We start from the raw sequence: 14770 nt of genomic DNA, 5'->3' as shown, positions 1-14770 counted from the left end.
CTGCTGATTTACTTTTATTTTTACTCACTGAGCACAGATATAATTTTATACATAAAAATACAACTAGGTCTTGCACAATAGATCACCCCACCTGTGCGGGTCCATGCACAGATGCCTTTTGAAATCGCCCCAGAAGTTGCCAAAAGTAGTGTAGGAACTACGTATGGGAATCGATGTGGTACCACATAGTCAGCGGCGCACTGATTGGGTCAGTGCCGTTGCCAGAAATAGGATGTGATTTTGACATGTCAAATTGCGCCAATGTGAATGGAGTTGAAAGGTTTAGCAGTGTGAAACACTTTTTGAAAGCTAAATACAGTGGAACCTTGGATTATGATCATAATCCATTCCAGGAGAATGCGTGTAATCCAAAGCACTCACATGTCAAAGTGAGTTTTCCCTTAGAAGTCAATGGAAACAAAGATAATTCGTTCCGCATTGACTCCTATTGCATGCACTACTGTATGTGGCCAGAGGTGGGGGGGGGGGCGTCGGAGAGTTTCGGAAATACTTGGGGACAGCTCGGCTGAACTCGGAAAGCCCTGGTAACACATGGGAACGGAGTATTTACGAGTGTTTCCAACTATTTTTGAGTGATTCCATGTATTTCCGAATGGCTCCAAACCATTCCGAGTGTCACCGGTGCCCCCGCACCTCTGGCCAAATGCAGTACTGCACACCACAATAGCTTGAATTCTGCTTGTTTTGCGAGACAACACTCGCAAACCAAGTCAGAATTTAAAAAAAATATATCGCCTTTCAAAACGCTCGTTAACCACGTTACTCGTTAATCAAGCTTCCACTGTAGTGCATTTTATATAGAACAATATAGATAAGACCCTTCTGATGGAGGAAAGAGGGACTTTGTTCCAAATCAGGGACAGTCCCTCGAAATTAGGAACAGTTGGAACTCATGTAAATCCTTTACAATAATATTAATATTCTCAATTGACATTCACAGTACAAAAAAAAAAAAGCCAAAACTGTCATTGTCAGACCAGCATATAATACAGAGCAATATATCATTTTTTTATGGACTAAGGAACTATGTGAACAGATAACAGGACTTTTCTTGCAGATTATTGGAGCAGATTTGGTGATCTATAGATTGGCCACATCTCTAATTCGTTCCATCGCTTAGAAATCACATTAAAAAAAAATAGCATTTATGCTCTTTTTCGTCATCGCCAATGTGCCTCCTGTGCCATATTGATCCTCCCAGTAACTCAATTAAATGTAAAATGACCACATCTCCATTTTAATGCAGAACCCTAATTAGGTCTCATCAAAATCTTGATAGACCTTTAGGTGTCCACACAGCTGAGCTCCATTATGAAGATTTAGGAGCTGCAGCCATGTATCACGGCCACTAGATGGCGTGGTGGAGCTATGACAGGCAGCAAGCCTACAGATTCAGCAAAGAAGAGAGCTGAGTGCGAATCCCCTGTATAGTCCTGCTGGATCTGCTTCATCATTCAAGCTAAGAATATAAACAGTGTACAATGACGAGGATAGAGGAGGGGGTGGGACAGATCAGAGCTCAGCCTGAGCACTGGGCTGCATGAGAAGCTGCTGCAGGACCAACCAAAGCTGCCTCTGCATGTCTACAAGGGGTCCCCTGAACCCTGCATCCCCCCAGACATCTGACATCCCTTCTCCACCTCCTCACGTCCACATTGCCTGTGTTGGTACATATTTTGCTTCCTGAGCCAAGTTTTCATTGTGGAGAAGTTGCAGAAAATGAGTCACAATATTTGGGAACAGATTGTATGTGAGACATAGAAGGCTGCTGGAGGAGAGGATCGCAGCCAGCTTCAGACACCACTGGGATTCTTCTTTGGACTTTTGCTCATCCTTCCCCCTCCAAGTTGGAGCTCTGCTGCTTGGATGTGTGACATGATCGCAGGACAGCCGGCTCAGAAGCTGAGCAAGATGAAAAAGTTAAGGAGAACTTTGTCAGAGAGCTTCAGCAGGCTAGGTGAGTGATGAGGGGCTCCTGGGGGTGGCATTTCCCATATGGGGCTCCTGGGGGGTGGCACTTCCCATATGGGGCTCCTGGGGGGTGGCACTTCCCATATGGGGCTCCTGGGGGGTGGCATTTCCCATATGGGGCTCCTGGGGGGTGGCATTTCCCATATGGGGCTCCTGGGGGGTGGCATTTCCCATATGGGGCTCCTGGGGGGTGGGTAGCATTTCCCATACGGGGCTCTTGGGGGGGGGGGGGGTGTGGCAGTTCCCAAATGGAGATCCTGGGGGTGGCAGTTCCCATACAGGGCTGGGGGGGGGGGGGGCAGTTTCCAAATGGGGCTCCTGGGGGGTGGCAGTTGGGGGGGGGGGGGGGGGTTCTCTTGTAGGTGGCAGCTCCTCAGGTTGTGGCTCCTCTGGTGGGGGCAGTTCTCAGCTGGGTCTTGGCACCTTTCCACTGATCCATTAGATTTGTGATTTCTAGGGATGGCATGGTGGTATGCATGGCACAGATGTTGCTGTTGGATGTACAGTGTGGGTATCTGCTGACATAAGCAGTCTGGACACTTCTGGAGGCATGCTTGCCAACTTAACTGATGTCTAGGCAAAGTACCAGAGATTGTCTTTTAAGGACAAAGAAGAAAAAAAGATCAATTGAGGCTTTGAATACTATACCTATATCAGAGAAGTCTTTCCAAAGAGAGCTATTAGTAATGAAAACTGACCTAGAGATGATATCTTAATTAGAGAAGTAGATGTGTTATACTATAAAGTGATTCTAGTAATGAGAACTGACCTACAGCACATATCTTAATCCAAGAAGTATAACCAAAGAGAGCTACTAGCAATGGGGGGCCTGGACAAGGGGTGGGCAGGAGGGACAGTTGCCCCCTTGTGCAGAGAAGCAAAGAGACAAAAAATGGATACCCATTCTATAGCATGCATTAATAATAATGGGTGAGGGGGGTGCAATTCTCAATCCTTGCCCTGGGTGCTGGACAACCCTGTCCTGGTACTGCTACTAATCATAACTGATATATCTTAATCGGAGAAGTATCACCAAAGAGAGCTACTCCTAATCAAAACAGACCTAGGGATATCTTGGTAACAGAAGTAGGTCTTTTTCTACTATGAAGAGATACAAGCAATATTCAGAACTGACCTACAGATGTCTAAAGCTGGACAAACATTATACAGTTTTCTTATTACAGGTACTTGTATAGTGCCATCAATTTACACAGCGCTTTACATATATATTGTACATTCACTTCAGTCCCTGTGCTCGAGCTTACAGGAGCTTGAACTCTCATTCATACACATAATGGGCCAATTTAGACAGGATCCAATTAACCTACCAGCATGTCTTTGGAGTGTAGAGGGAAACCAGAATACCTGGAGGAAACCCACGCAGGCACAAGGAGAACATGCAAACTCCAAGAAGGTAGTGCCATAGTTGGTATTCAAAACGGCGACCCCAGTGCTGCCAGCCGGAAGTGCTAACCACTTCGCCACTGTGCTGCCCTAATGTTGTAAAGCACTGCACAAACTGTTGGCGCTATATAAATCCTGTATAATAATTCCATTTTGTTCCAATTTACCTTAAACTATGTAGTGGAAGGACCTGTCTGATTGCATACAAATTGAAAGTGTTTAAGCTTCACCTCACATTATATGGCTTCGGTAGATAAATTGTATAAATGTATAGCCAGTCTAAAGGCCTCTTCCACATGGACGATTAAAAATGCCACTGTTGTTTGTTTGTGTTTTTTTTTTTTTTTTTTTTTTTTTTTTTTTTTTTTATTGTGCCTGTACACACAGTCATGTTCATATGTGCTATGTGTAAAGTATAAAAATCTGTATTTCTGAACAGTGTTTTAGGCCCATATAGAAGCACATATGCATGTATGACCCTATTTAAAAAAAAAAGCTAGAAGAATGTTTACGTGTGTGTGTGTGTGTGTGTGTGTGTGTGTCCAAAAAAACTTGAAAATATGCGCATTTGCTATAAAGCCCATCTGTGCATTTTTATGCAGAAACTTTCTGCCAGGAATCTCAGATTTTCATACATCAATACCAGTGCGCCAATATTCCAAAGTTATACCATAAACAGACACTAGAAATATTCAGAATTGACCTAAGAATGATATAAATATCAGAGAAGTAGATCTGAGTTTCTAAAAATATTCAGAATTGACCTAGTGATAATATCTCAATCCGAGAAGTAGATCTGTTCAAACCTGAGCAATGCTGCCGCGTTGCGTTTTTCATGCTCCTCTTCCTTTTATTATTATTATTATTTATTAATAACAAAAAAAATATTTATATTTTGGACCTCCCTCAGCTACAAAAATGCACCAAAGAAGCTCATGTACCAAATTTTGGCACGGAGTCAGTGCATTTGGCTTTAGATGTTTTGCTGCAATTTTCTAGAGTTTTGTTGCATGACAATCACGCCAACATTGCACCGCATTTGGGGTGCCACTAAAGGGGTCGTAAAGGTTCTTTGTTTAAAAAACAAAACAAAACAAAAATTGGAATCCATGCGTCCGGTGCACTGCATGTAGATTAGGGGGTCTGATGCAGGGATGGATGGGGGGGGGGGGGGGGGGGGTGCGCCCGTGTGCCCCATATGGATGGGCCGCCACTGGTGTCACTTTACAGTACAACAGACACACTTACTTGCTAGGTTAGTTCTGAATATCACTAGTGACTCTTTAGGCCTCATTCACACATCCGCATATTGCAATCGTGGGCAGAATCACAGAAAAAAAATACTTGTGGTGCCATTAGATCTTAAAGGGGTTGTAAACCCTCTGTGTTTTTTCACCTCAAGTTGAAAAACCTTCTTTAGTGCAGCAGAGCCCCCCTTATACTTGCCTGAGCCCTGTAATTCCCGTGACAGGAACAAGCACACCAGCTCCGGTCAGTGTCTCAGGTCTTGATTGGATCGATTGATGGCAGCGCAGACATTGGCTCCCGCTGCTATCAATCAAATCCAATGACGCTGGCGCCGGGGGGATGTGGAGCTGAGTCCTGTCTGTGTCAATAGATGCAGCAGCAGGACATGGGAGTGTGCCTGCACGAGTGAAAAGAGGGAGAGTGCATCTCCAACGGGGCACTCGAGAAGAGGAGGAGTGCCGTTGAGGGACCCCAGAAGAAGAGGATCAGGCCACTCTGTGCATAACCAACTGCCCTGTGGAGGCAAGTATGGTATATGTTTTTTTTTTTTTTTTCTGTGATTCTGGAATCGCATGTAGAATTGTGCAATTTCTGCCGATGATTGCAATACGTGAATGGGGCCTAAAGAGTTACTAGTCATGTTCAGAACTAACCTAGCAGGTAAGTGTGTCTGTACTAAAAAAGAGACACTAAAAAGTGGCGGCCTATCCATCCATTGTTGGTTTGTCGGCAGGTGGACTATTGGGTAGGAGCACAGAACATTTTACATTCAACCATTCATTCAGAGTATATCTTTTGTACTATAGAGCTGCTCGTAATATTCAGAACTGACCTAGGAGTGATATCTAAATTGGAGAAATTACATCAGGTCTGTTTTTATAAAGCTGTGAGCAATTTTCACAACTACTGTGTAAGAATGATACATAAAGCAAAAACGTTACACAGTATCTGTTCTAATATAGAGAGATCAGAACTTGCCTGGGAACTGTACCTAAAGTAAAGAAGTTACATTGTATCTGCTTGACTATAGAGTCCGTTCACACAGGGGCAACACGACTTCCAGAGCGACTTTGGGAGGCAACTTGGACACGACTTGAGTATGAATCGCAGCGCAACTTACAAGGAAACTTGAAGTTTCCTCCAGGACAGGCGCCTTTGCCAGCGGCCAATCGCATAATAATCAGCTCTGTGGGAGGGAGGGGTTGGCCTAGAAAACTATTTTTTTCTTCCTGGAAAGTTGCTTCAGTTAAGACAGGGGATCCGTCTTGGAGGCAACTTCCATTGAAATCAATGAGTACAAGTCGCCTAGAAGTCGTACAGGAACCTTTTCTGAAGTCTGAGCGACTTCGGTAGTGTACATTAAAGTGGTTGTAAACCCTTACAAACCACTTTGACCTACAGGTAAGCCTAGATTCAGGCTTACCTGTAGGTCCAAGAAATATCTCCTAAACCTACACGGTTTAGGAGATATTTACAAAAAGACAGGCACCGCTGTCTACGGCGCATGCGCTATAGACAGCGGCGTGCAGGCGCACTGAGCATGCCGCAGATCACGGCGATATGCCACTTGTGTCGGCTCCCATGCGCGGGAGTGACGTCATGGCGGCTCCGGTGAATCACAGCGCCGGAGCAGTGAGACCCGGAAGTCACTCCGGGATACATGACAGCAGTGAAGATAAAGGAGGAGGACCGCTTTGGGGGCTTCGTTCTCAGGTAAGTTATTCATAATGAGCTAGTATGCTATGCATACTACCTCATTATGCCTTTGCTTGCTTTTTTTTTTTTTTTATTTTTTTTTAGTGCCTTTACTTCCTTTTTACGAAGGCTCTCATTCGCTTACATTGATTTTATCATGTTGCGTGACTTGACGCAACTCAGGACAACTTCAAGTCGGATCCAAAGTTGCCCCTGTCTAAAGCCTCATCCACACAATAGGACTTTGTACAAACTTTCCCTTGGATTTTTGTACAAAGGGCGTCGGCCCTGAACTTGTATTGCATACACACAGCAGGACTTTTTCAGCCAACTTTCACCAAATCGCGTGTTTTTTTTTTTTTTTTTTTTTTATGCTCTTTACCGCCACCTTTGGTCAACTTCTGTATTGTTGTCTGATCTTTTGCATTGGTTCTGAGCATGCCTGTTTGTATTTTGTACAAAAGTCCTATTGTTTTCTGTACACACGATCAGACTTTGCTCCATCGGACTTTTGTTGCCAGAAAGTTTGTCCGTTTGCACAGCCAACAAAAGTCTGACGAAAACCAAAAAAGTTTGTCCGATGGAGCGTACACACGGTCGTATGTTGCTCCAAAACGGCTAATTTGCATGTTGTCAAAAAGTCTGATCGTGTGTATGGGCCTTAAGGCTTCATTCACACCTGGGTATTTTGGGATTGCTGTGATTCTGCCCCACCCCGATCTTACAAGGCAGCACAATTGCAGAACGTAAGTTCGGGTGCCATTAATTTCAATGACCCCCCTAAAATGCTGTGAGGTTTTCCCGCGATTGTTACACGATTTATCGCAGCAAATCACGTTGCGTGACGCTTGCCATCCCCCAAAAAAAGCTCCTGTTCCCCCTTTTTTTGCCGTCAAGCTTGGTAGTACCAAAACTCCAGCAGCGTTGAGGTATGGTATAGCATGCTATGGTTTGGAGATATACACTGATCAGCCGTAACCTTAAGACCACTTGGAGATAAAGTCAATATCCTTAATTATCTCATTATAATCTGAAAGTGGATGGGATATATTGGGCAGCAAGTAAACATATTATCTCTGAAGTTGATGTGTTTTGAAAGCAGAAAAAAATTAGCAAATGGAAGGATTTGAGCGACTTTGGAATAGGCCACATTGAAATGGTTAGACAGCTTGGTTCAAAGCAACTCCAAAACTGCAGCTCTTGTGGGATGTTCTTGGTCTGCAGTGGTCAGGACTGAGTGGTCAGGCCTACAAAGGGCACATGAACATCAGAACTGAATCACAGAGCAATAGAAGAAGGTGGCCTGGTCTAATGAATCACATTTTCTTTTACATTATGAGGATGGCCGGGTGTGTGTGTTGCACTTTCTTAGGGAAGAGATGGCACCAGGATTCACTATGGGCAGTGTGAATCCCTGTTCACACCAGAACGTGGTGCAGGCCGTGTGTGTTTCCAGCCTGGTATTCAAAACGCACTGCAGTTTTGATCTGCAGAGGGTGTCCGTATTAAGTTGGCGACACCGCTAAATTTAGGTTGCAAACACAGTGCGATTGCCTGCATCGCATCGCATGGTACAGTAGAACCATGTGATGCAGCTGTAGTGCGTTTTTTAAAGTAGCACATGCACTACTCTTGGTGCGATTCAGCTCATTTAAAATGACTGTCTCAAATCGCACCGCACTGCACCATAGATATGTGAATCGTGTAGGAACATGCTGCGTGTTCCTATGTGATTCCTGGTGTAAACTGCCCTTTGTCTACTGGAGTCCAGGCATTGATGGATCAGGTCTGTTTTGGAGCCAAAAGGGGGACCTACTCAATATTAGGTGGGGTGTCATAATGTTCTAGCTGATCAGTGTGCTATGGTATGGAGTTATGGTTTGGAATGAAAATGATATATATGGCGTGGTCATTACAATCATTAAATGTAACCTTTCTCATAGAGAGATCTTGAGATCCCAGAGTTCTTCTTTAACATTTATGGCTCCGTCTGCATAGTGACAAACGTAAAGCTTTAGAGGGTTGTCAATATTGTGTTTTAAAATAAGAGCTTTGACAGCTTTTTGTTATCTACTAGCTGCATGTGCAAAAAGGTGGCACCAATGGGGGATAGCTTTCTGTATTATACTGGGACTACTGGGCAGGAGGTCAACTGTGTGTTGAACGCAACTCCCTCGTCTACGTCCGTTGTTCTCTGTGGCTTTTCATTTTGAGTGATCTAACCTATGAACTAAAGTGTGACAGTTGTCTGTTTGTTTTTTTGCTATTGGAAGTTTTGGACAGAAGCAGTTCCATGGCTGCTTCCCGTTATGTGGCATCTTGGTGTAATTCTGAATAAATGAACGTGCCCTCGTCAATTGGACGGTTTTGGATTTACATGCCTTGTTCTGATGAAATGGGGTTAATTTACTATGGGCCCATTTACACTTTCATGTAGGTTTGCCACCTGTCTGGGATTCAGTTGGGCAGTCCAGGTTTTGACTATAACTTACAAAAAGAAAAAAAGAAAAAAATTGCTGTGTGCCGCAAAAGTGTTCAGGTTTGGCTTGAAGAAAAAGTGGCAACCCTACTTTCATGTTGCAGTGTATAGTGCTGTCAATTTACACGGCTATTTATTTAATAATAAATATATATATTTCTCATACATACCAGTCCTCGCCCTCAAGCACAGAACCATTTAGGATATATTTACTTGCGAAGCCTCCAGTGACATCACTGGTGCATGTGGGACATGTGCTCTGTAGGAACGGCATACCCATCCTGTCCCGTGAACAGCGGCTCCTGTGGGAGTGACGTCATCGCGGCTCATCCAATCAAAGCTTTTAATGCAATATTCCCAACGCAAACATTCCTGTAAAGATGGCTGTATTTATAAATGGGTTCTGAAGCCACCACTGGCTGGAAACGTGTGTAGTCAAACCGAGTAATGCCACCAGCACACCAGGATCTCCAAAAAATGGGTCCAAAACTTTAATCAGCGATCCCATAATTACAGCAGAAAGCGACATTTTGGAGCAATGAAGGGGTCCTGCGTGGCTCCGAAACATCGAAATGTAAATGTAATTGTGATTGAATAAAATTTTGGAGATCCTGGTGAGCTGGTGACATTGGATGAAGAGAGTAATCTGGACTGGAGCCTGCCAACCTGTTAGGAAGACCAGGTGAAGATGGAAGCCCTGTAGGCAGTGAGAGCGTGCCGCTGCAGGGCTTAGTTTAAGGGAAGTTTCACATAATGCGCCAGTATGCGATGCATACTAGCAAATTATACCTTTTTGCCTTGCAGGTTAAAAACAAAACAGCAGTTTAATACCGCTTTAAGCTTTTGACAGTAAAACCTGGAAGCCAACTGGCACCTGTCAAAAACCATGAAATTAGACCGAGACAGAAGTACAGTTAAATCACACTTGTTTAATAATAAAAGTAAAACTAACAAACGTAGTCAAAACATAGCCAAAGTTCAGTAACCGCAACAGATAGTCAGGGATCAATGTAGTGGAACAGCAAGCAGGATCTGGTGCCAGAATGGATGTCAGCAAAGCCAGTCTTTTAACAGGAGCGCAGGAGACTGTCTCTGTCTCTGTGATGCTAACCAAGGCGAAGGCAGAGATTCTCTAGACAGGATGGCTTAAGTAGGCAGGACTGAAGAGCAGGATCATCAACAGCTGAATAACTGTGGAGAGAGAGGAGCTGGCATTTAGCTGACAGCTGAGTGGCAAGCTCAGAGAAGGAAGGACTGAGACCGGCCCTGACAGCACCAGTTTTAATAAATCTCCCACCAATGTAATCACTCATAGACAAGGATGCCATGTACACACCAATGAGAAATGCTGCACCAAGGATTTGGACCGCAATAGCCGCAGTCTGAGAAAATGAAGCTTTCAAATGTGCTGTTTTAATTGTCTTGATGCTACGTTGAAACGCCCATCTGGATCTCCCATTGTTCACCGGGAGATCTGCAGCTGGAAATGTTGCTCGTTGAAATAAAAGCTGCCGGGCCATTTTAAATGTAGTTGAGTTGGTGGGTTGATGTTCCCGGGCTGGGATAGCTTTGTGATTAGCTCACTTATCAAGACATTCCTAGTGTTACCACTTCCTGTACTGAGAACTGGAACATGCAAGATTATCCCAGACCACTCGCTCCTTCAGTGGCCGGATTCCACTGGCAACACAAACTCATTCAGCTGGTTGTTTGCAGACTGTAAATCTTCTGACCGTAATCGTGGAGTCCGATCTTTAATGGTTTGTAAAGCTGGCCGTAGATGCATAGAATTTTTGAATGAAAATTCTTAGGAAGAGTCTTATGCCTAATATACACAATGAGAATCTGATGAAAAACCCCACTTATCTGTCTATTAGTACACAGCTTTCGAGAGCTGATTGCAACAGTTCATGCAAAAAATTGTTCTCTTACGATAACAGAACGAATGATTTTTGTTTTAATCGGCACAATATTCGCCTGTCAAAAAATCAAGTGACCGAGACCACGCATGCCTAATATAATACAACACCATACATTACACCATAGTGGGAAGTTGTAGTCTGTTTTAAGAGAATTTTTGTAACTCTAGTAACCTATTCATTTTAGATATGAGACTAGCATGCAAAAAAAAAAAAAGGAAAAAAAAACACGATTGTTCGTTCCTCTGATTTTAGTCTCGTGGTGTGTACCAGGCTTTAGGCAGGCCATAGATGATACGATTCTCTTTCCTTCACCACAGGTGGAAGGAAAGAAAATCGCTTAAATTCCTCCAGCAACACAGTCAGTATTGATGGAGAAATGCCTCCCACTGCACTATTGTATTCTGCTGATTGGGAAGGCTCCCCACTGGCAGAACACAATGATTACTGCTAGGGGCTACAGCCGCTGGCAGTAATCGTATGCAGAAAAATCTGACAGGCTAGTTGTCGCAAGTCGATTGATGGAGAGACTTGAGTATCCAATCAGCCTGCCCATACGTTGATCGAAATTTGGCCAGTCCCTGCTGAACCGGACAAATTTCAATCTACCCTGTTTCCCCTAAAATAAGACCTAGCGTGATTGTCGGTGTTGGCTGCAATATAAGCCCTACCACCTAAATAAGCCCTACTGTTTCCTCAAAAATAAGCCCTACCCTGAAAAGAAGACCTACAAGGACTTTAACTAGGGCTTATTTGGGGGGTAGGGCTTTTATTGCAGCTATCACCGACAATCACACTAGGTCTTATTTTAGGGGAAACGGGGTATGTACGGCCGGCTTTAGGAAAAGTTTACAACAGTTTAATTTGCTGTTAACATTTTGATTTTGGAAACCACTTGCACTGTTATGCCCCATACACACGGTTGGACATTCCGACCACAAAACCCGTCGGATTTTTTTCCGACGGATTTTGGCCAACACTTGTGTTGCATACACACGGTCGCACAAAGTTGTCGGAAAATCCCATCGTTCTGAACGAGGTGACGTCAAACGCGTACGTCAGGACTATAAACAGGCCAGTAGCCAATAGATTTTATCTTAGTTTATTCTGAGAATGCGTGGCACTTTGTCCGTCGGAATTGTCTACACACTATTCTAATTTATGCGATTGGATTTTATTGTCGGAAAATTTTAGATGTTCTCAAACTTTGTGTGTCGGATAATCCAACGGACAAAGTCCGATGGAGCCCACACACGATCGGATTTCCTGACAACACGATCTGATCGCACATTTTCCGTCAAACTCCGACCGTGTGTACAGGGCATCAGAAATTTGTTCAGGGAAAAATTGTCCCTCCTGCTGCTTCACATTTTCTTGTCAGTGCGTTAGAAAACAAATGATTATTTGACCCCATTTAATAATTAGAAAAACTAGCAAACTTCCTTATGCCGTGTACACCCGACCAAACTTTCCGGCAGAAAAGGTTCCGACAGAATCATTCCGTCGGATATTATGATCGTGTGTGGGCCTCATCGGACTTTTCTTCAAAAATTCAGACGGACCTAGAAATGGAACATGTTTCAAATCTGTCCGTCGGACTCCATTCCTATCAGGAAACCCATTTGTCTGTGTGCTGGTCCGATGGACCAAGAACGACGCTAGGGCAGCTATTGGCTACTGGCTATTGAACTTCCTTTTCTAGTCCCGTCGTATGCCATCACGTTCAAAATTAACAGACTTTGGTCCGTTCGTTCGAAAGTCCATCGGGAAGACCTTTTCTTACGGAAAGTCCGGTCATGTGTACGCGGCATTAGAACATTCTTTACCTAAAAAGGATTTTGATTCGAATATCTACCCATGAATTGCCAGCTTAAAGCGGAGCTCCAGTCCCACAACTCTCCAACTTTATCCAATCTATATTCAATCTTTAGAAAGTGTTATTTATGTAGTCTGTTATAATATTTTTTTTTCTCCCACAAATAAAGCTTTCTTTTTGGTGGTATTTGATTAGATTTATGGCATAATAATAATAATAATAATAATTTTTTTTTTAAGTAATGGCGGCGATCTGAGATTTTTATCGTGACTGCGACATTATGGTAGACACATCGGACACTTTTAAAACTTTTGGGACCATTGCCATTGATACAGCGATCAGTGCTATAGAAATGCACTGATTTATTGTGTAAATGACACTGGCAGGGAAGGGGTTAAACACTAGGGGGCAATCAAGGGGTTAAGTGTGTCCTAGGGAGGTGTTCTAACTGTTGGGGGGGGGGGGGGGTTCCACTAACATAGCAGTGATCACTGCTCCTGATCACAGGGAGTAGTAGATCCCTGTCATGTCGCAAGGCAGGTTTACATGGGCATCTCCCTGTTCTACCATTCCACACAGCAATTGCGGGCCGCTGGCTAACATTGAGCTCCCAGGACCCGTGGACATGCTTGTGTGGCGAGCGCCGCTAGGCGGCAAATTTAAAGGGACGTACAGCTATGCCAATTTGCCTGCCTGTGCCATTCTGCCGACGTACATGTGTGCGGCGGACAGCAAGCGGTTACAGCGAGAATTTCCATTGCGAAAAGGATGCCCACAGGGGCTACCATAGAGAGGAAGTGTGTAAAATGGGTGGAACTCTGCTTTAAGTGAAAAATTGGTGCATCATCACTCATATAAAAACAAAAAAAAACAAAGGGGGGTGGGAGGGAAAGAGTCAGTTGACACAGTGCTCTTGATGTGATCAGATTTAAGGCAGGGGAGACGATCCCAGATCTCTCCATAAAGAGTACCCGTCCCTGCCTATTGCTGTCATAAGGGATGTTTGGTCCCACAAGCATACGTAAATGGTGTTCCCATCACACATGTGAAGGTATTGTTGCAAACGTCAGAGTGAGGGCAATAATTCTAGCACCTCCACTGGTAACCTGTAAAGGCTTTTTAAGCACCGCCTGTGCTAGCGTTAGGCTCCATTCCTCAGGCGTTTGTAATATTAAAGCGTGACATGTTTGGTATCTATTTACTCATCTTTTTATATTTTACCAAAAAATCGGCATTTCATTGTGTTTCTGTGCATTAAAATTCCAAAGTATATTTTCTCCAAAAAAAGTGCGTTTTTTTTTTTTTTTTTTTTTTTTTTTTTTTGAAAAACCGCTGTGCAAATACTGTGCACCATAAAGAAGTGGTCACCCGCGAAACTAGAAGAGAACCAAACCAATTTTGAGAATTGATTCAACAGCAGATACTTGCTGGGAGTTCCCTGGGTATTTGTGTGTGTGTGTGTGTGTGTGTGTGTGTGTAGATAGATAGATAGATAGATAGATAGATAATAATTTTTTTTTTAATCAGTACTGAGATAGTCCATCACTACTTTTGAGTCTGGGATTAGAATTACGGCCAGCTTCAGCAACTGTTCTATCTTCCTACCCTCATTTCTATAAAGAAATATTTAATAGATTATGTTTTTATATATATCTCTTGATAATAGTAGTTTTTTTTTTTTTTTTTTTTTATAATATTTGTGTTTCGGGATTCTAAGTAATTTTTCAGCAAAAAAAAAAAAAAGGTTTTTATATGTAAACAAAGTGCCAGGAAAGGCCTGGTCAAAGTGGTTAATGATTGGTACTCTGCCTGGGTCGCAAAACTTGATATTTAAAGACCATGAAGGAAGCTTTCTGATGAGGGGTAACTCTTGCAGTAAGTAGTAAAGCCTTTTTTTTTTCTTTAAAAAATCTACAAATTTTAGTTCTTATTCCTTATGTGGCTGCATGCAGTGGGAATGAGTCCAAGGTGTTTATGGCCAGGAATGAAAAGTTTGCACGCACACTGAATATTCTGTGTCTAATATTCCACGTGGCAAAGAGCCAAATGTTGACACTTCCTGTTGGGCACAATATATACGGCAAAAGCTGTTCAAACAAATGGGAACAAGAGTAAAAAATGCTGTTCATAAGACAACCTTTTTATTTTTTTTTGCTAAGCAAACTTGTCAAAAAAGATGGAGTGTCCCCTTAAATCATTACATTCATCCATCTGTAC

At 43.2% G+C, this 14770-nt stretch overlaps 1 protein-coding gene across 4 annotated transcripts in view; it reads left to right on the top strand.

Moving 5' to 3' along the window:
* Positions 1-1408: 1408 nt before the first annotated feature.
* The window catches only part of CDK14 (cyclin dependent kinase 14), a 656595-nt gene continuing 643233 nt past the window's right edge, over positions 1409-14770 (top strand). For all 4 annotated transcript variants that reach the window (XM_077490836.1, XM_077490834.1, XM_077490833.1 and 1 more), the window contains exon 1: positions 1409-1978. In XM_077490836.1, the coding sequence (XP_077346962.1) occupies positions 1888-1978 (91 nt within the window). In that variant the 5' untranslated portion in view covers positions 1409-1887. The remainder of the gene's footprint in view (positions 1979-14770) is intronic.

Source organism: Lithobates pipiens, unplaced genomic scaffold (genome assembly GCF_037356315.1).
Source record: "Lithobates pipiens isolate NorthernLeopardFrog02 unplaced genomic scaffold, aLitPip1_a1.2 Scaffold_19, whole genome shotgun sequence".
Classification (NCBI taxonomy): Eukaryota; Metazoa; Chordata; class Amphibia; order Anura; family Ranidae; genus Lithobates; species Lithobates pipiens.
The sequence above is the reverse complement of the archived record's forward strand: the minus strand, read 5'-3'. Positions and strand labels throughout refer to the sequence as shown.